The sequence below is a fragment of the Myodes glareolus genome, chromosome 9, assembly GCF_982192425.1.
Source record: "Myodes glareolus chromosome 9, mMyoGla1.1, whole genome shotgun sequence".
Classification (NCBI taxonomy): Eukaryota; Metazoa; Chordata; class Mammalia; order Rodentia; family Cricetidae; genus Myodes; species Myodes glareolus.
Genome location: NC_142034.1, coordinates 16,780,829 through 16,802,080, shown reverse-complemented (window position 1 = coordinate 16,802,080; position 21,252 = coordinate 16,780,829). Strand labels below are relative to the sequence as shown.

At 37.9% G+C, this 21,252-nt stretch overlaps 1 protein-coding gene across 1 annotated transcript in view; it reads left to right on the top strand.

The window, feature by feature from the left end:
- The window catches only part of Tanc2 (tetratricopeptide repeat, ankyrin repeat and coiled-coil containing 2), a 322,705-nt gene that overhangs the window by 247,250 nt on the left and 54,203 nt on the right, over nucleotides 1–21,252 (top strand). Inside the window, 2 exon segments of the mRNA XM_087909880.1 lie at nucleotides 1,087–1,253; nucleotides 4,529–5,136. Coding sequence (XP_087766006.1) covers nucleotides 1,087–1,253; nucleotides 4,529–5,136 — 775 coding nt within the window.

The window sequence follows — 21,252 nt, the reverse complement described above, 5'->3', positions numbered from 1 at the left end:
AAAGTGCTAGAGCTCCAATCCAAGGCCTTCTGTGTGCAAATCTGTCCAGCTCTGTATCCAACCCATTTAGTCCCCACTTTAGAAAAGAGAAATACTCGTGTTTTACTCATGTAATGAGTAATGTACTTGACTGGAAATTTATGCAAATGAAATTTAGTTTTATTAGTATATTAATTGTTTGTCGTCCATTAAAATATCCAGAACAAGTGAGATGGCTCCTCAGTGTGAAAAGGCACTTTCCTCCAAACCTGTCAACCTGAGTTCAACCTCTGGGGACCCACAAAATAGGAGAAAACTGACTTCGTGTGCACACACACACACACACACACACATATAGTATAATTTTTTTAAGTGTTAATTCATATCACACTGTAGAATGAAAATGCAGTACAAATTCTTGATAATAAGACTTAAGAAGCATTTGGAATGTTTTTCAAAAAAATACTTTTCTATAGATACATTATTCGTTCTTCTGTCCTCTCTTCCCAGAATACATTCACATATAGTTCTTTATACTACCTCAGTCTTTAAGGAATTCACAAATTATTTAAGCTATGATAGAAACAACCACAGTCTATTTAGCTGTTAGATGTTTGAGAAAACGATGGATTTCCATATGCAAGTCTTCACAGCTCCAGCTTTAAGACTCTCACAATAAAAATATTGTATTCCTGAAACTATAATACCCATGCTCATAAGCCTGGTAGCGTTGCATGCCTTTAATCCCAGCACTCGGGAGGCAGGGGCAGATGGATCTCTGAGTTCGAGGCCACCCTGGTCTACAGAGTGAATTCCACGACAGCCAAAGCTATTACACCAGAGAAACCCTGTCTCAAAAAAAACCAAAAGAAAGAAAGAAAAGAAAGGCATGTGTTCATATATCTGTGACCTGATGAATAACAAAGTTAGTTCATCAAATGAATGATTGCTTGTCTTTATAATAAGTTATGCACCCTTGTCTTCCAGGGCCTCATGAGAGACTTTTTCTAATACGTTCTTTTCCAGACTTATGTGTGGTCACAGACACAATGAGAACTTACCTGTCCACTTGGTCATTGTAAAGTAATTTGTTTCTTTCTATCTCAGAGAGAAAAATCCCAGATGAAGATTTCATCATTTTAATTGATGGATTAAATGAAGCAGAATTTCACAAACCGGATTATGGGGATACAATTGTATCATTTCTGAGTAAAATGATTGGAAATTTTCCTTCTTGGCTCAAACTAATTGTAACAGTTAGGACCAGTTTACAGGTATGTGTTTGCTTGCTTCTGAATCATAGATTATCTCCCCTGTAGGGATCTTAAACTGAAAAGGTTCCAGTTCCTAGTTCTCTTAGCTCTTTTTAATCCTTAAAGACATGGTCTAGATAAAAACATTCTTTCTGTATGTGACTCTCAAGTTCCTATTGCCATTTCTCTGGATAAGACTTCCTAAATGGTCGTCAGATATCATTAAAGGACTGAGAATGGGATCCAAGCACTGGGAAAGCAGAAGAAAGAGGATCATGAGTTCAAGATCTGTCTTAAAGGAGGAAAAAAATAGCATAAAAAAAATCTATTTTTTAGATTCTGTCCTGATGCAGTGGTGCAAAGGAAAAATGTCTCACTCTTTGAATTCCATTTTATACTTTTAATCATTTAATGTTATGCCGAATCTAGTTCAGTCTTCAACAGAGGCTCGGACTTTCTGCTTCTTCCTCTCTTCTACTTGAGCTCATTTTGTTTTGTTTTTAGTAGTGTGAATGTAAAGTTGCTTCTGCATATGCCTTTTTCTGACAAATATTAGCAATATTAAGTTTTAGATTAAATTTATTGCAACCAAGAGATAAGGTTTTATTTTCTTTAAATTATCTCCCCTATTCACTACTAACAGCTTAATGGCCTGAAAGAATCAGGAATGTGGAGTTTAGCCTGTAAAAATACTTGGCTACCCAGTTACAGTAGAAATTGTAGCTCCTTTTCTTTTGTGTTCATATGTGGTTTGGAACAGTGTTTCTTTTTGTAAATAATTTATTTTTATTTTATGTTTTGTGCATTAGTGTTTTGCCTGCATATATGTCTATGTGAGGGTGTTGGGTCTTGGAGTTACAGACAGTTGTTAGCTGCTATGTGAGTGCTGGGAATTGAACCCGGGCTCTATGGGAGAGCAGTCAGTGCTCTTAACTGCTGAGCCATCTCTCCAGCCCCAGAATAGTGTTTCTTATTATTAAGAGCTCATAGAGTTCTTGAGAAACCAAGGAAAAGGTATGAACTGAAGAGTATATACTCACTCTACTATTTTGTTACATCCCACTTATAGTTATTAATACACAGAAGAGTCACAGTAAGCCTCCTCCCTTTCCTTTCCTCTGCCCTTTACTATTATTCCTGTATATTGGCAAATTATATTTACTGTCCTCTTGCTTCCTCTAGTCCTGTCATCTTACAGATGTTCACTATAATTCTGCAGGTCATTTGAGTTACAGAATCTGGATCAACATAATAATCTTTACAGCTAAAATCATAGCAATCTAATTAATGAATAATAGCTTGGTTGTTCAAATATAAATAGGAGAGATCTCCAGGAACATAAGTTTGGTATTTGTTTTGCTTTTTAACAACATTTCACTGTGTTACTCGGGCTGCCCTCAAACTTGTGATCCTTCTCCCTCATCCTCCAAAGTACTGGATTTACAGATGTGTAACACCACACCTAGCTATTATCGCTAGTCTTGATATTTAAACATAAGCAATATTGTCATGATATCATGTATAATTGAAGAAGCAATTTTAAATGTCTAGGTAGATAGAGCAGAAAAACCTTAATTTTTCAACTATACCAAAGAGTAGGCAGCATACTATGCATATTCTAGATTTTGTGCATAAGTCCAAATTTCAGTCTCTTCATCGATAGAGACCCGTACTCTTTTCAATGAAGACTTACTGACAATTATTTTCTTCCTAAAATCATGTGTGATTTTTCATTGCTTCCATAGACATTTCTTGGATATTTAGAGTATTGCTACACTGTCCTAATAAGTGAGGATTCAGTAATGAATAAAACATGAAATGTCTCTGCTTTCATAACACTTTTTTAGTAAGGAACACAAAAATAAATATAATTAAACATATTGTAATACTATGGGCAATGTCAAATACTATGAAGAAAATAAAATAGTATAGAGATAAAAATGATAGTTGATCATAAAAATGATATCATAAAAATGATAGTGAGAAGCCCCTATAAGGAGCATTAGAAAGTGATGAAATCTAATCTACCTTTTTAAAGATCTTCTGGTTGTATAAATAATAAATTATGGAATAGGATGGAGAGTGTAAGCAGAAATACAGGTGAATGTTCCTGATGTCTTAAACTAGTGATAATTGTAGAAACCATGTGAGATAATCAGATTTGGGAAATAATCCCGAAGGAGATTAAAAAACAGTTGATGAACCAGGTGTGGTAGTTCAGACCTGTGATGTCATCATTTTGAAAGCTGAAGCAAGAGAATCAAGAGTTCAAGACCAGCAAATCTACATAGTAAAATTGGAAAAGAAAAAAAAAACACAAACTAAGTGTGACTGTGAGCAAGAAAACAAGAATGAGTCCTGGGGTTTGGGTGAGTACATGAGTTCAGGAGCTAAGATCACAGATGCCTTCAAGGGTTTAGGGTCAGGGACAGCAGCAGCAATTTGCTGACATGGGGAATGTCTTGTGAGTGAGTATAAACTTTAATAATTCTTATTTAGTCATACTAAATTTATCTGTGAAACATGAAAGTCTAAATTTCTGGATATACCAAGATACAGGGTAAAAACTCAGGGAATTAACATATCTGGCAAAATTGACATATTTAAACTTTTAGAGAGTAAGAATGACTGAAGAAGGAAGGAAAATTAATAGAGACCTTAGCCTGAGGTGGGCTAAGAAATGAAAGTGATACTAGCAAAGGAGACTAGGTGAAACTAGTCAGTGTTGCAAGAAAAAGAGGATGTGTTCTAAGAGGAGGCTGTTGATGACTCCAGAAGTGCGGTTGGTAGGTATGGTCAGCTGTAAGCACTGCTGAGACCCTGAGAAGAGGAGAGCTGAAAGCTAAGTATTTGATTTGCCAAGGTTAAGATTACTGGTAATCAGGGCTGGAGAGATGGTTCAGAGGTTAAGAGCACTGACTGCTCTTCCAGAGGTCCTGAGTTCAATTCCCAGCAACCACACGGTGGCTCACAGCCATCTATAATGAGATCTGGTGCCCTCTTCTGGCATGCAAGCATACATGGAAGGAATGTTGTATACATAATAAATAAATATATCTTTTTTTTAAAATCCAATAACCCTTTTTAGTGGAGTTGTAAGGTTTCAGTAAAGTAGGAGTATATGGAATAAAGAGAATGGAGAGAAATGTTCTTCAATTTGATCCTAATATCATGCTTAATATTGTTTTCCTCATTGATCACTCAGAAATTTGAACTTATTCTAGACCTCATAGTCTATAAGAGTTAGGGAAAACCGAAGGTCTTTCTATCTCTATCTCTCTCTCCATCTGTTTTAGGAAATTACCAAGTTGCTGCCTTTCCATAGGATTTTTTTGGATCGACTAGAAGAGAATGAAGCCATAGACCAAGACCTTCAGGCTTACATCCTGCACCGGATTCACAGCAGCTCAGAGATTCAGAATAACATCTCACTTAATGGCAAGATGGACAATACTACATTTGGCAAACTCAGTTCTCACCTCAAGACCCTCAGTCAAGGGTCTTATCTATACCTGAAACTAACATTTGACCTCATAGAGAAAGGCTACCTAGTGCTAAAGAGCTCTAGCTACAAAGTGGTTCCTGTTTCACTATCTGAGGTTTATTTACTCCAGTGCAATATGAAGTTCCCAACTCAGTCTTCCTTTGACCGTGTGATGCCTCTTCTGAATGTGGCAGTGGCGTCTCTCCACCCACTTACTGATGAACATATCTTCCAGGCCATCAATGCTGGGAGCATTGAAGGCACACTAGAATGGGAAGACTTTCAGCAAAGAATGGAGAATCTCTCCATGTTCCTAATAAAGCGCAGAGACATGACTCGAATGTTTGTGCACCCCTCTTTTCGAGAATGGCTTATCTGGAGAGAAGAAGGAGAGAAAACCAAATTTCTCTGTGATCCCAGGTAAGATATAGATCTGTGATAAGTAATTCTGAGCCTGTTTTAAATTTATGCATAGAGCATGGATATTAAAGGAAGTGGAAATTGCTATTCATTTGAACGTTTCCCACAGAGAAGATTTTTCTCTTCTCCTCAAGGCCAAGCTGCAGTGAGTTTAGCAGTGTACTACCTATTCCTCAGGCTGTGACTCACCAAAGAAGCTAAAGCTCTGAGCCTGCTGGGTTTTTATTGCCCCTGTGGCCCTGCTGTTCACCAGACCTTCTTAGACAACTATGTTTGTGGGCATGCCTCCCAACTTAGTTCTTCATGCTGATTCATCAGAAAGCTAATTCCAGATTTTGACGGTGATATTAAGTCAGGCAGAAAAGAATTCATGATATTTTCCCAGAGCAAGAAATTTATAATGAAGCATGCTTGCATGAAAAGAAGAGGAACTGTTGAGTCCGGTAGGAACTAACATTTACATAATGATCCCAAACCTTAGACCCACATAAATGCAGCAATAATTTCTTCCTCTTACCATTGGTAAGCATTAAGCAAGGTCTTAGAGTATAATACCCAGACTAGTACAATTTCAAAGAAAGTATTGAGTGTGCCTTTTCCTACCCTGCCTTTGTAGAAATAGACACTTCAGGAGTGTCATAACAGTCCTGTGGCTAGGTAAAGAGCAACACCCTCTGCTATTAGCATTTTGAGGCACAACTTTTTAAAGCAAACAGTAACCAAATCTGTGTCTCTTGAATGTGTTATATGATGTTCATGTAACTGTTTTGCTGTAAGGTAGCATCCAGCCTTATGTCTTCTGACCTGAAAGTGCAAAGAGGATCAACTACATATGCTTCATAGCTTTTCTTGTTCACATATACCTGTGACAGAGTTTAATTTATAAATTAGTCACAGTAAGAAGTGAAAAACTGACTCAAAGTGGTATGGTGCAATAAAGGTGACATGAATGTGGTCTCTTAAGCGATCTTATTGTGCCTTTATATTTTCCACTTAAAAGAGGCACTTCACAAGTTCACAAATTCTCTTTGGCATATCCAAATTGTCAATCAACAGTACTACACTTTGACTTTGGGGACATTATTACATAAAATAAAGTTTATTTTATCTATAGGTATTGAGGTTTATTTTGGGGGTAAGCCCATTAAACCTCTCAGGGTTCAGAAAGATTCACTATAACAAGCAAAAACCTGACTAATTAGGTCTGAGGGTAAACAAAATAAATTAATTCACATAATTTTTTTCATCATGTCCTGTTTATTCTTTCTATGCTCTCTCCAATGCTTCCTTGCTCTTCCTTACTGTTCCTCTTCCCACTTCCTCCTTGTTCTACCCATCCCACATGGTTTCTAGTTTATATACGCATACATAGTCAGCAATTCCAAAGGTGGTAACAATAGTACCAAGCATGCATTTTACAGAATCACAAAATCTGGGTGGACCTGGCCAGGAGGTGCCTTGCATCTCAGAGGGGCAATGGCTGTGAAGCTAATTAAGAATCAATACAAAATTCTAAGAAGTGTTTTCGTGAACTGACTATATTAAGTGTAACCAGTTAAGCTAGAACTTTGTGATTAATTGTAGAAAACGCAGCAGTGCTGTTGCACTTTTGCTTCCTTCCTTTTGCTGGGAGCATAGTGCTAGTAATCAGTAGTAACCCTCAGGCCTGGGAGGAAGGCAAAAAGTGCTTGAGTTAAAGATAATTTCTTTGGAGACTTTGCTTCCAGCTCCAGCAGGGTACCTGCCAGCCCCAGGGGAGAATTTCTTTCTCTGGGGCTCGTTTAACAACTCAAGCCTTTTTCCTGTATCTCTAGGGGTAAAGGCATAAACAGTTAATTTCCTGGACTATGATTTTATGCTGATTGAAGCCAAGGTAAAGAGTAAATACAGAATATTAATAGCTTCTTAGGATAGAGCAAAAGGCCAGTAATTTATACCTTCCTGAGTCTGCTGCTAGAGCAGACATACTGTCTTTCTGCTTAGGGCTCCTTTCTTGTCAGTGAATCCTGTCAATAAGAATAGTTGTGGGGGATTGGCCTTATGTATATTTGACTAAGAGAACAAAGGTTTGGCTGAATGAATGCTTAAAGGTATCCAGTTGCCAGTACAGGAAAAGTCAGGTTTAAAGAATGATTTATACACTGCTGGGATATTTTGGGGTGAATCCCATTATGGAAAGGAGAAACGTCATGATTTCACAAGATTTCTACAGAATTGGCAGTGACTACCAAAAGACAGGTGTTCCGAAGCTTTGCAAGTTGTCTTATCCATATGGAGTATATACTCCTACAAATTTGTTGAGTAGATCTGTCAGCTGTACATTTACTATATAGCACTTGTGGACTTTCCTCACACAGGCATCACAACAACCATGTACTAAGGACTACTAAGTGATTAGTAGTTATGTCATATTATATATTGGTATATATAATATCTACAGCATGGATACATTAAACAAAGAAATGGCTTAGGTCCCAGGCAGGACAAAGTAGGGTAGTATGAGATTTCATCACGATACTCAGAAAACACACACTTTAACTTACAAGTTGCTTATTGATGTATTTTTTATTTAATGTTTCCAGTTGATCTTGACTAACACCCTGGAAACTGAAATGGCAGATAAGAAAACTATTGCAAATCTTGTTGATATTGCTTCTGACACTTCAAGCATATAGTTAAAAATTGTATAGTGTGTGTGTGTGTGTGTGTGTGTGTGTGTGTGTGTGTGTGTGTCCGTGTCCCCAGATTTACTTAATAAATACTTTGAGGCCAGTTCCCAAACAATCTCTTGCTGACTGATTATTTTCCCATCCTGGAATATATCAGACAATTGGAAAGCAGGTAAGGTTCAAGACTAACAGACTACCACTGAATTAATAATACCTTTCTTACAAAGGATGAAATCCTCAAGGGCTCACAAAAGAGAAAATACAAGGTTTTTTTGGTTTGTTTGTTTTACTTTGCTTTGCTTTGCTTTGTTTTGTTTTTCCAGACAGGGTTTCTCTGTGTAGCTTTGAAGCCTGTCCTGGCACTCGCTCTGTAGACCAGGATGAACTCAAACTCACAAAGATCTGCCTACCTCTACCTCCCAAGTGCAGGAAGTAAAGGCATGCACCACCACTGCCTGGCAAAAATACAGTTTTTATGTAGCATATTTTAGCTATATGGGCGTGCTCCCCAGTTTTGTTTATTAACTGAGAGCAGCAACAGACTGGTACAGACACTTCCAACCTCAGGTGCTGGGTAGTCTGTTCTTTGATGATTTAATAATGCAGTTGCTGAGTGGTCATCATATTTTATTTAATAGATAACAGAGTAACTAGGAATTATCAAAAGAACTGCCCTTGCGTTTAATTTCAGTTGAAATTCAAGCTCCTCCTCAGCATTAACAACACCAACCTTGTTAATTCAGTGTTCATCTCATGGTTGAGATTCCCTGGGCTAACAAAGTGGAATTTCACCGAGACCTAACAGGAAAATCCCATCTAGCTACAACTACTTTTCATTCTGTTTTTGTCTTTATGGCCTTCAGCTTCCATTTCTTATACATCTTTTCCCTTCTGTTTTCCATGTTCTCTTCAATTCTGTCTAGAGTACCCTGTGTCCTCAGTAGGCCAAAGTTGGCCAACTCAGTGACTCTAATCTTACCAGCTATGCCAGGATTTGACATGTGCGTGTCTAGAGAGAACTCTCGGGGACAACACAGCATTGTTTCTTGTCCATTTGCTAGACTGTAAGCAGCTGTTCACTCTGAACTTGTTGACTCTATTAAGGAGTTAGACACAGGAAAAACATTCTGCTGATATCAAAAATTAGTTGATATTCATCAAAAGTAGAAGTAGACTACCTAAGGAAGTGGTTTCTTCCTAAACAGAAAAGATCTGGGGTGGTGTAAGGAAGAGCAGTTACGGAGGTCAGTGCCGCAGAGCTGATGTTGAACTTTCTTCATTTTAAATACCAGAATGCCTATTGTCCCAGAATCTGATCAGAGACTTGACATAATGGAGAGAACTATTTAACATTCATCCACATAATTTTAATAGAAAGAAATGAGTTATTAACAGTCTCTTTCCCTAGCTCAGTAGTTGTGTAGGGGGATTAAGCGGTCTATTGCTGGAAATCATTTATATTACAAACAAACAAACTTGGTTTGTTACAGAATCACACTGTGTAGAGCAGGCTGCAATCCTCCAGCCTCAGCATCTCAAGCATGCACTACCATGCCCAGTTAAAACTTGATTCTGACATCAAAAGCTTTGGTGTTTTCTGTCTTGCTGAGAATGTCCCCTGGGAGCACTCTTAGGCCTAGACCTTGTAGCCTTACTCTGCTTCTGTTTCCCATTGTTCATCACTGTCAGAGCCTGGATTTAATTTATCCTGTTTTATTCCCTTGAGCATTGAGATATAGATTAACACACTAATCTAATAAACTAATCCCCACTATTATGCTAATAGTAAGTAGGTAGAAAACCCATTTGAGGTGACTTGTGCATTTTAAGTGAAGTGGCTGAGAAAAGTGGGCACTAGCTTTTTCTTTCCAACCCATTAGTGACTCCTAACGTAGAAATTTGAAGCTGATAGATAACTGGGTAGCTACCAGCCTTGTGGTGCTGTCTAATTACTGCTTAACATTTCTCTACCACATTGGGCTCAACCTGAATAAATTTTCATACATTTTTCTGTTTCTTTTCTTCATTATTTCAATTTTCATGATACCTCCCCTAAAAACAGCTTTCAGATTTAACATTTTGCTGGGGAAGGGGCTATTTTGATACAGAAATTAGAAATTCTGGCTTATTTGTCTTTATTTTTAAGTATTTGAATTAAGCATAGTAAACTTGTCAAACTCATATAATTAATGGAGAGCAGACACAACCTAAACTATGAAATCATGATATAGAAGCTTAAGTTACTTTTGACTTGATTTCCTCAAACTAAGAATAGTAAAGGCTGTGGTGAGTAAATAGAAGGGAAACTACACAAATCCTTTGCTAGACTTGTACACTTAATTTACTTTCTCATGACCAGAGTTGATTGCTTATTAATGGGGAGAGTTGTTTTTGTTTGTTTGTTTGTTTTAAGATGTATATGGGCATGAATTACATGTTTGCTTAGTGAATTATCTTTTAGAGACTTGATGCTCTTGGAGCAAAGTGTCATGTAAGCCATTTGTATAAGACTGAAAAGGAAGAAGAGGAGTCTAGAGAGGTGACTCAGCAGTTAAGAGCAGTGCCTGTTCTACCAGAGGACCCGGGTTCAATTTCCAGCACTCACATGGAAGCTCATTACTACATATAACTCCATTTTCAGAAGTCTTGCACCTCCATACAGACATACATGCAGGCAAAACACAAAAGCACATGAAATAAAGATAAATTTAACAAAAAAAAAAAAATAAGAAGAGAGCATCTCCCCCAAAATGAGAATTATCTATGTCAAAGCTCTGTATAGCCAAAGTACAAAATGGTAAATTATTATTAGTGGGATTTTGTTTGTTCTTCTAATCCAGATATGAACCTCCAAGCGGGATAACATTTAATCTTACTCTCAGTGAAGCACAAATTCATTGTTAGTGCTTCTGGTAGATATTGCAGTGTCTCACAATAAATCCATAAGTGTGAAGTAGGTTCTGTTTCCCAAAAGTGTCTTTAGAGACTTCAGCAAGCTGATGAAACATGGAAAGAAGACAGAGATTCCTAGAACTAAACCAACCCTTAGGCATTTTGATGCACCACATATCCTCCACCAACACCTGACTCTTTGTAGGTGACCCTGCCACCCGTGAGAAACTGGCTCTTTGCTTGTCTTTTTCACTTCCAAGATTTTTCTGTCATGGAGGAGGAAATCAATATTCTGATTTCATGGTTTAGACACTGTGTTTTCCAGGAAGAGTTTTCTTTGACCTTAATATTACTGAGAAATTATCTAATTCCAAGGAATGCTTTTTTTCTATTATCTAATCATCATCAAAAAATGGAGTTTAAACTAAAATGTGAAGTAGTACTTTTCTGACCCAAAGTCATGTTTTTGTGATATGATACAAATGAGAAAATATATGAAAATCTAGTAAGTCCTTCAGTTTTACAGGTTTGTTTTTCTTCTACATAAATCATTAGTTAAATATGCAAAGTATTTCTGTCTTAAAAGAGGTTAGTTCTGTCTAACAAGAGGTTAGTGAGATAGCTAAATGATAGAGTGCTTGCCTCAACTAAAATGTGAAGTAGTACTTTTCATGTATAAGGCCCTCGATTCGATCCCCACCATCGTAAGGAAGAAAGAAAAGTAAATCAGCTCTCGAGTTGATGTGCTGGTCCTTACCCATAATCCTAGCTTCAGGGGGCTGAAGCAAAAGGAGTTAGAGGCCAGTCTGGGATACTCAGCAAGACCCTAAGTCTAAAAGTAGAAAAACTATCTAGCCATCAGAAGATGGGCATAACATTTATTTTTCCTTTTCCAAATCCAAAAGTAAGGTTTTTAAAGGCTGATAATAAGAATTTTTAAAGCCCACTCTAAACTGAAAACTACATGTACTGTTCTACTGTCATAAAAACCCATGAGAAATATGCTAAGTCAATATACACAAAGAAAGTTCTGCTTATGATGAGATACAGAAAACATTGCTTTATGACTTGATCAGCACAGATGCTCAGTCATTACTATTCATGGAAGTATTCATAGAAGAGCCAGCAAACAAAATACCAAAAGGGGCTTGTATTCTTCTAGAGAGTAACACTGGTTTGTCTTCTTAAATATGCATATATAGCTTATTTTAAAGGTAGTTATAGTCTGTATAGAAAATACTGGCCTAGAGGAGTCAAGGACACCACAAGAATAAAGCCCACAAAATCAACTAAACAGAGCTCATAGGGGCCCAGAGAGACTGGAAAGACAATCTGGAAGCCTCCATAGGTCTGACCTAGGTCCTCTGTATATGCTATGGTTGTGTAGCTTGCTGTTCTCGTGGGACTCCTAACAATAGGAACGAGGGCTGTCTCTGACTCTTTGGCCTGTTTTGGGAACCCTTTTCCTCTGACTGGGTTGCCTCATCTAGCCTTAATAAGAGGGCATGTGCCTAGTCTTATTGTAACTTGTTAGGCCATATTCTGTATCATGTTCCTGGGAAGCCCGCTCTTTTCTGAAGAGAATGGCTTAAAATAACTTTATCTAAAAATGTAAAATGGGGAAGACACAGGCAGGTGATTAAGGCCGCCCCCCCTTTTTTTTTTATTAACTTAGCTTTATGTAGCCTGGGCTTCCCTTGAGCTCATAATTCTCCTGCCTCAATTTCCCAAATTCTGAAATTATAGGCATGTACCCATGCCCAACAAAGGCATTTTTAATGCTAAAAGTAGCATAAAGTGTTAAGGAAAGAATTCAGTTGGTAAAATGCTTGCTGTACAAGCTTGATGACCTGAACTTGATCCCCAGAACCCACATAAAAGAAAAGTCAGGTGTAATGACACACACTTTTAATCTCAGCACTGGGAAAGTATGGATAGATGGATTCCTGGAACTCACTGACCAGCTAGAATGCACTGTTCAGAGAACTCCAGGTCCCACTGAGAGATCCTGTCCTCAAAAAAATAAAGATGACTGCTCCCAAGAAACTAAACCCAAAGTTGAACTTTTGCCTCCACGTGTGTGTACATGCACACCATGAACACTTACACATGCACACACACACACACACACACACACACACACACACACACAAAAAGGAGGCATACAAAGTAGAGGCTAATTTATCCTACTAATAAGCCTCTGAAATAACACTAACCAAATCAAAAGAATCCCAGAGGTTGTCAAACCAGGATTAATGGCACAGCAATCAGTAGGAGTTATTGCCAGCTTAGTGAGACTTGACAACACATTTTCTTTTTTGTGAGCAGAGCAATTCACTCCACTGTCTCCAGAGACTTTCAAAAGCAGCTAAAACTCCATGTTTAGTCAAAATCAACACTAATAGCTTTCTACCCTCTTAACTATAAGAACCCACAGCTGTGAGATTTTCATTTACTGAAGCCATCAGCATATCTAATTGGTTCTAAGTCCCAAAATTGATTTGTAAGTACCCATTTATTTTTATCCCCACTGGCCACACCCTGGTCTCCCACATGGATTCATCTTTCTTCTTACCCTCATCCAGTCTATTCACCAACAGCAACCAGAGAGGGTGTTTTCAAACACAGTTCATACCACGTGACTGTTTCTAGAAACCCTTCAATGTCTTTTCTTACTATCAGAGCAAACCAAAGCCCTGTATGTGTAAATAGTTTCTGCTTGCCTCTAAGTCGTACAGTTTTCTGCCACTTACAGATGTTTCTTTCCCACCTCTAAACATTGCACTGAACAATTTCTGTCTCATTACACAGTGAAACCTCCCATTGCCCCTTCAGACTTTAGCTTATTCCCCACTTCCTAAAAGGGCTTCTGTTTGTCACCTTAGTAAGTTGTTTCTGGATTCTGAGTCCTTGTTTTTATTTCCTTTCTAATGTGTGTTACAATTTATTAACTTATTGGGTGTTAGTAATTACTTATTTACTTTTCCCTTAGGAATTTGAGTAGCTTCAATGAGGTCAGTAGCTTTTTCTATCTCATCTTTGTCTTCCTAATGACTAGTAGACTGCCTGGCACACAGTAAAGACACTGCAAATTTTTAATGATAAATTAATAACTGAAAAATTATAAGTGCTACTGGTTCTAACCCCATCACATAAAATCTTTGAAACACTCTTCTCACAGCTCCACAGATAATACCTTTTTGCACACTCTTATGCCCGAGGAATAAGTGAAAACATGCATTCCGGTATCCAGCAAGCATCAGTAAGTGCTTATTAAATGATGTATTTGAGTTGCAGAGTTAAGTACTGCCAGGGATATAAGTGTAAGTAAGAAAGAAATAAGGACTTACGGTTTAGTGGTTTTAATAGATTCATTCATAGCTAGCTATAATTCACAGCAAAGTACAGTGTTAAACATATAAACAAAGAGTTAAGGGACAGAAGGAGTGTGAGAAATTGACAACCTTTCTATGGTTACTGTTACTTCAAATTATGAAATCCAGTATAGTCGTAGCTCTTCTACCTCGTGAAACTGCACCACCTGCCTGAGGTCCTCACTGGTCAGAGGTGTTCATTCTAGAGCAATGATGCATTTGTAGAGCAGAAAAGCCCTAGAAAGATTGAAACAATGTAGAAGAAAGCATCAAATTCCTATGCAAATTGACTATTCCCAAAAATGCTGTTTTACTTATTCTAAAGGGATATACCTTTAGTAGACTTTACTTCTAGTTCCATTTCATCGGGCTCTTATATATCTGTATCAGATTGTAAACAGCAGCCCAGTGGGACTAGAAAACATTTTGAACTCAGCTTCCAAGAAAAAATTATGAAAAATTATATGGCTCAGTTAAGAGAGCATTTGCCCAGCACAAAGCCCTGGGTTGGATCTCCCGCACTACATAAAATTTGTACACACCTGTAATACTAGCATTTAAAAGGTGGAGGTGTGAAGATCAAAAGTTCAAGCTTATGGGCAGTGGTGGTGCACGCCTTTAATCCCAGCACTCAGGAGGCAGAAGCAGGTGGATCTCTGTGAATCTGAGGCCAGCCTGGTCTACAGAGCGAGTTTCAGGACATTCAGAGCTGTTACACAATAAAACCCTGTCTCAAAACTCAAAACAAAAAAGAAAAGAGTTCAAGCACATCCTTGGCTATATAACAAGTTTGGGGCAAACCTGAGCTACATGAGACTCTAGGGAGGGAGGGAGGGAGAAAACATGTATACAGGCATATATACATGCATATATACATACATATGTATGGGGAAAATACATAGTACTGTCTGATAAGGTTAATAGAAAGGATTATCGCACAGACACATGAATTATTTTTGCTGAGAATGGATAATTATGAGCAAACCTTTAGGGTAGCACAACTAAAATTTAACTGTAGACAGGGTTCTTAAATTGAAAATCAAGGATCAAGTTGTCAATCTGTTCTCAGCATTTGAGTCGTGTTTACATTCATTTCATAATCTTCACCATGGCAACAGAAACATCAGCAAGTTCAAGGCTGCACTGAGCAGTGAAGTAGAAAATTTATCTGAAAGTTTTCGTGTTGCTCTTCCTGATACCCATCTGCTTAGTTGTTCTTCATTAGTGAGAATTTATGGAATTTCTACAGTAAAAGCTGGCCAGCCACTAGAGAAACTAGAGATACCTGTGGTCTAAAGCTGTTACCTTCTAATAAAGGAAAATCAGACTAGCAACCAACAGTAAATCATAGCATAATGTGTCACAGAAAGCTAGACAAAGAAGAAATGCTTTTTAGAAAAGGTAGCATTCGAATTCTGCCTTGAAAAAATGACTTGGATTCCATTGGAGAAATTAGGCTTTTGTAAGCATTTTAAAATATATATATATATAGTGGCAGAACAGAAGTAGGGAGAAATGTGAAGATATGCTGTGTCTTTGAGGGGTTGGGAGTAACTGTAATGAGAAAATAATAAACCTGGTCATAAAGAATGACAAATATTATCCCTAAGAAGAAAGCCTTGAATGGCATCTTTGAGACTTTACAGAGGACCTTTATCACTATTTGTGGAGAAGAAACTGGTCAGTAAGCTCTGGTAATGAGGAAGACAGCTCTGACAAGCAACATATGGAAGGTAGTCTGAAAAGGGGGAGACTGCAGGGTGAGATTCTAGTTAGGGGACTGCACTAGAGTTCTAATGTAGGTAAGAAATGCTAAGACTTGTAGCCTGAGGGTGGTGAACAGAATATATGTCAGAGAGACATTTCAGAAATACTCCTAAGTGTTTAGGAGGTAAGTTGAAGGTAAAGATGAAGGGATCAAAAATGACTCGAGAACATATGGGAATGATGGAGGATGGTATTGCTCCTGACCAGCATAGAACTTTCTAGATGATGGGCCAGCTATTATCATCAGTCTAGGAGGAAGAACATGCCCCTGAGGAGAACATGAGTCCCATTTAGGACACGTTCAGAATGGACTGCTTCCAAGGAAAGGTGCACAGGCTGTATTTAGAGATGTTGGAGATGTGACTTTGGAAGATGGGCTGAATGGAACATTCATAATGTGATGTCAGTAAATTGCAGTAGAAACAAAGAACTAAACCGTAACCCCAGACTGATGTGGAATTTCCCTCTGTATGCTGTGAATGTTTTATTGCCATTAGTTAATAAAGAAGCTGCTTTCGGCCAGTGGCTTAACAGAATAGAACTAGGTGGGGAAAACTAAACTGAATGTTCATTGCAGCAGTATTCACAGTTCTCAAGGAATGGAAGCAGCCTGGGTATTCATCAGCTGACAGATGGGTCAGGAAATTATGTCCATATACACAGTGATGAAGCATCATCCTTTGCAGCTCATAGATGAAACTGGAGATTGTTAAGTAGAAAAACCAAGCTCCAAGTAATGGGCAAAGAAAATTGTCAATGACTAGTAGTCCAACTTAGAAGCATATCGTTCTGGTGAAGCTTTATTTGTTCAGGCACACTTTATTTGTACAAACAAGATATCACTACATTTCCCTTTTATCTAAAAGTTAAAAGGTTTATAACATATAAGAAAAACTGTATACAATAAGTACAGTATATACAGTATAGGCAGGCAATGAATATGTTGACAGTCTCTTGCTCATTAATAATTGATAAATTCAAAGAAAATACTCCATATCTATACTATCTTGGCGAGTCCAAAAGTTGTACCTTGGCGAGAACAGAAAGTTGTATTCACTTTCTGTTCTATCTTACATTATCAAAACTATCTTTTTATGTCTCTCAACTTTTTACACTTTATATTTCTTCAGTGAATTTCTTTTCTGGATCTCATAACAAGGAAAACTATAACTATAAAATTGAACTCCATCAGAGACCCGAGAAGGAAATAATATTACCTGAGTAAACATATATTGCTCTTGCAGAGGACCTGAGTTTAAATCCTAGTACTCACATAGCAGCTCACACCTGTTACTCCAGTCCCAGAGGATCCAATGACCTCTGCTGACCTCCTTCATGACACCAAACGTGTGTAGTGCACAGACATTCATGCAGATGTGACATCCATACACACACAAAATAATTTTTAAATAGAGAACAAAGGCTTCCAAACTCTTTTTATGAAACTAGTATTGTTCTGATACCTAATAAAAGCATAATTTAAAAAAAGGAAATTACAGACCAGTTTCTGTAATGAACAAACATGTAAAAATTCTCAATAAAATACAAACCAAATTCTGGATCACATCAAAAGTCATTTATCATAACCAAGTTGACCTTTTCCATATGTAAATAAGTAAATTAAATTTGTCACATAAATGGATTCAAAGACTCATGATAATCTCAATAGATACAGAAAATGTCTTTGACAAAATCTAACGTCTCTGCGTGATAAAAGTCATAGATGCTAGGGATGGAGAAAGCATGCCTCAACATAGTAAAGGCTATCTATAACAAGCCTTTAGCCACTATCATGCTAAATGGAGTAAAACTCAAAGCAGTCTAGCTAAGATCAGGAACAAGGTATGAGTCTCTACTCTTTCCACTTCTCTAAAATATATTACTTGAAGTCTTGTAGCAATAGAATGAGAAGGGAATAAAATGGATACAAATAGAAGTCAAAGTATCTCTTTTGAAGATAATAGGAGTCTATACATAAGAGTCTAAGGAATATATACACACACACAAAAACAAAACTTGAACAAGTTTCAAGATACAAAATTAACTCGCAAAAGTCAGTAGTCTTCCTCTCTCTGTACCAATGACAAATGTACTTAAAACAAAATTAGGGCTACAATTCCAGTCACACAGTAACTACAAAAAATAATAAACTATGTTTGAATAAATCTAACCAAGGAATTAAAAGACCTCTACAATGAAAACTTTAAGACACTAAAGAAAGAAATTGAGAAAGATACTGGGAGATGGAAAGACCCCCCATGCTCATGCATCAGAAGAGCTAATCTTGTTGAAAAAGCAATTGACAGATTTATGCCATCCCAATAAAAATTCCAAAGTCCTTCCTCACAAATTGAGGGGGGAAAATCTCATAATTCGTATGGAAACACAAAAGACCAAGGAAAGCCAAAACGGTATTGAACAAAAATAGTTTTACAGAACGTATCACCATACATGATTTTAGTTATGCTACAAGGCTGTAGTAATAAAAATGCAGTGTGGTACTAGCACACACAAACACATGCACACACATAGATCAGTGGAATCAAATAAGGGACCCAAGTATAATTCCACACAACTACAGCTACCTGATTCTTTACCAAAATACCAAAGACATACATTGGAGGAAAGACAGAATTTTTAACAAACAATGCTAGGAAACATGGATTTCAGCATTCATAAAAATGAAACTAAGTCTCTCCCTACAAAACTGAATTCAAAATGAATCAATGACCTCAACATAAGACCTGATACCCTGAAACTCCTAGCAAAAAAGTAGGGAATATGCTCAATATCTATGTATATATGCCAGCAAAAAGTAACTTCTGGGGAAGAAAAAAAAAGCAAGCACTGAATCTGCCTGTCTAAAAGGTAGTGTAAGGTTCTTTGCTGCCCAGGAATACAGTGTTGGCTTAGCTAATCTGTTGCCTGGGTTTCTGTCCTGCCTGGTTTCTGTCCTCCCACCAGGTCCCACAGCCGTTTAGCCCCAAAGAAATCACACAGAGGCCTATATTAATGATAAACTGATTGGCCCATTAGCTCAGGCTTCTTATTATCTCTTATAACTTATATTAACCCATTATTCTTATCTATGTTAGCCACGTGGCTTGGTACCTTTTTCAGCGGGCAGGTCACATCTTCCTTCTTCAGTGTCTGGAAAGAACTGGGGATGAATGGGCTTCCTCCTTCCCAGAATTCTCTTGTTCTCATTGACCCACCTATACTTCCTGCCTGGATACTGGCCAATTAGCTTTTATTTAAAATATAATTTACAGAATATAGACAATTATCCCGCACCACTTCTCCCTCTTTTTTTTTTTTCGAAAACAATAACATTCATAGTCCGTTTTGGGGGGATGTGGGCATAGTTTTCCAGGCTACTTCCAGCTGATTGGGGGCACTGGTAATCTTATGGGAACCTAAAGAAAATTTAGAATTATAATCAAGTCCTGACTGGAGTATCCTGTGAGTCTTGATCATCTCAGGCAGTAGTCTTGAATCTGTTCTGTATGTAGAACTGAGACATCCAGGCCATCTGTTCTTAGATGGTCTTCATTGATCAAACCTGATTTTTCTTAATTCAGAATGAATCCACAGTCTCTCATTTCCTGTGGAAACAAAAGCAAAATCTCTTCTCCAAAGTAACATACCTTTTGACTTCAATTTTGAAGTCAAGGTATTTTCAAAATACATATCTTGGATTAATTTAGCAGCATTTATAAACAAATATTTTTTAATGACTGTTGCTTCTTCCTCAGCATTCAAGCAATTCAAAGAGAGCATAATAACATACAGCATCAAGATTCTCTGTGTATTTTTCATCTTTACGTGGCTTTATTTTAACCTCTCTTTTATTTTTACTTTTACTTTTTGAGACAGGTTCTCTGCATATCTTTGACTGTCCTGGAACTCCCTCTGTAGGCCAGGCTGTCTTTGAACTCACAGAGATCCACCTGCCTCTGCCTCCCAAGTGCTGGGATTAAGTTGTGTGCTACCACACCTTGAACTCACAGAGGTCTGTCTGCCTCTGCCTCCCAGGCATTGGGATTAAAGGCATGTGCCACCATGCCTTGAACTTGCAGAGGTCTGTCTGCCTCTATCTCCCAAGTGTTGGGACTAAAGGTATGTACCACCACACCCAACTACTCTTTTTATTTTAAGGACTTTAACCTTTTTCTTTACTCTCCTAAGCTTGCATATATTTTTAACACACTGTGAAACATTTAGAGGTTTTCTTCATCTTTGAATCTCTCTTTACTGTATATCTGTCTTTTTCTGACCACATGAGTCTTTAATTTGCTAAGCAATATGAGTAGGATTAAAATCATGGCTTTGATGGCTGGGTCAAGCCTATTCCTTAGCTTTCTGAGATTCCAGGCTCATGGCAGAGGTACCTGGAGCCATGTTTATTGCCATGACTCTGTGACATTTTAAGGTCCCTGCCAGCAAGCAAGCTGCAGCAGTGTGCTCACAAACTACACTCAAATGCTCCATAGTCAGACTGCCTGCCTGAAAGAGTCAGAGTTTTCCCTGGCAGGACAGCCCAGAAAGCCGGCATTTTAAAATGGTGCAGCTTTTTTCCTATCAGTGAAAACCAAAAAGCATGTGGTCAGCTTTTATCAAGACCATTTAAGTGTTTTGTGGCAGAACCTCTTAAAGAGCTACAGGGTTTTGCAGCTAAAGCTGAGTCAGGAAGCCTCTATTAAATGAGAGCGCTTGCCTCTAGCGAGCAGAGCCCATCTGAGAAAATGTTACTATCAGTAAGCCATGCTTAACTCTATTTTTTTTTCTGTCTAGAATTACTTCCCAAGCTCTGTCAGGCTTTATATGGATGCAGTTGTCCACGTGGGTGCCATTTGTTGCCTGGGTTTCTGTCCTTCCTGGTTTCTGTCCTCCCACCAGGTCCCACAGCTGTTCAGCCCCAAAGAAATCACACAGAGGTCTATATTAATGATAAACTGATTGGCCCATTAGTTCAGGCTTCTTATTAGCTTTATAGCTTATATTAGCCCATTATTCTAGTATATGTTAGCCACATGGCTTGGTTCCTTTTTCAGCGGGGTAGGTCACATATTCCTTCTTCAGTGTCTGGACAGAACTGGGGAGAAATGGGCTTCCTTCTTCCCAGAATTCTCCTGTTCTCATTGACCCACCTCTATTTCCTGTCTGGTTGTACTACCTATACTTCCTGCCTGGCTACTGGCCAATCAGCATTTATTTAAAACATAGTTTACTGAATTTAGACAATTGTCCCACACCACTAATCAAAGCAAATCTTTCTAAACTTAGATGAAATTCTTTTAAATTCTCACAATGTATTTCTGTAGTTCAGGAGCTGCAAAACATACTGAAGGAAAATGACACCTTTGTCTTCATACAGCTGACAGAAAATGAGGCAAGCAAAGGCATGGGAGTTC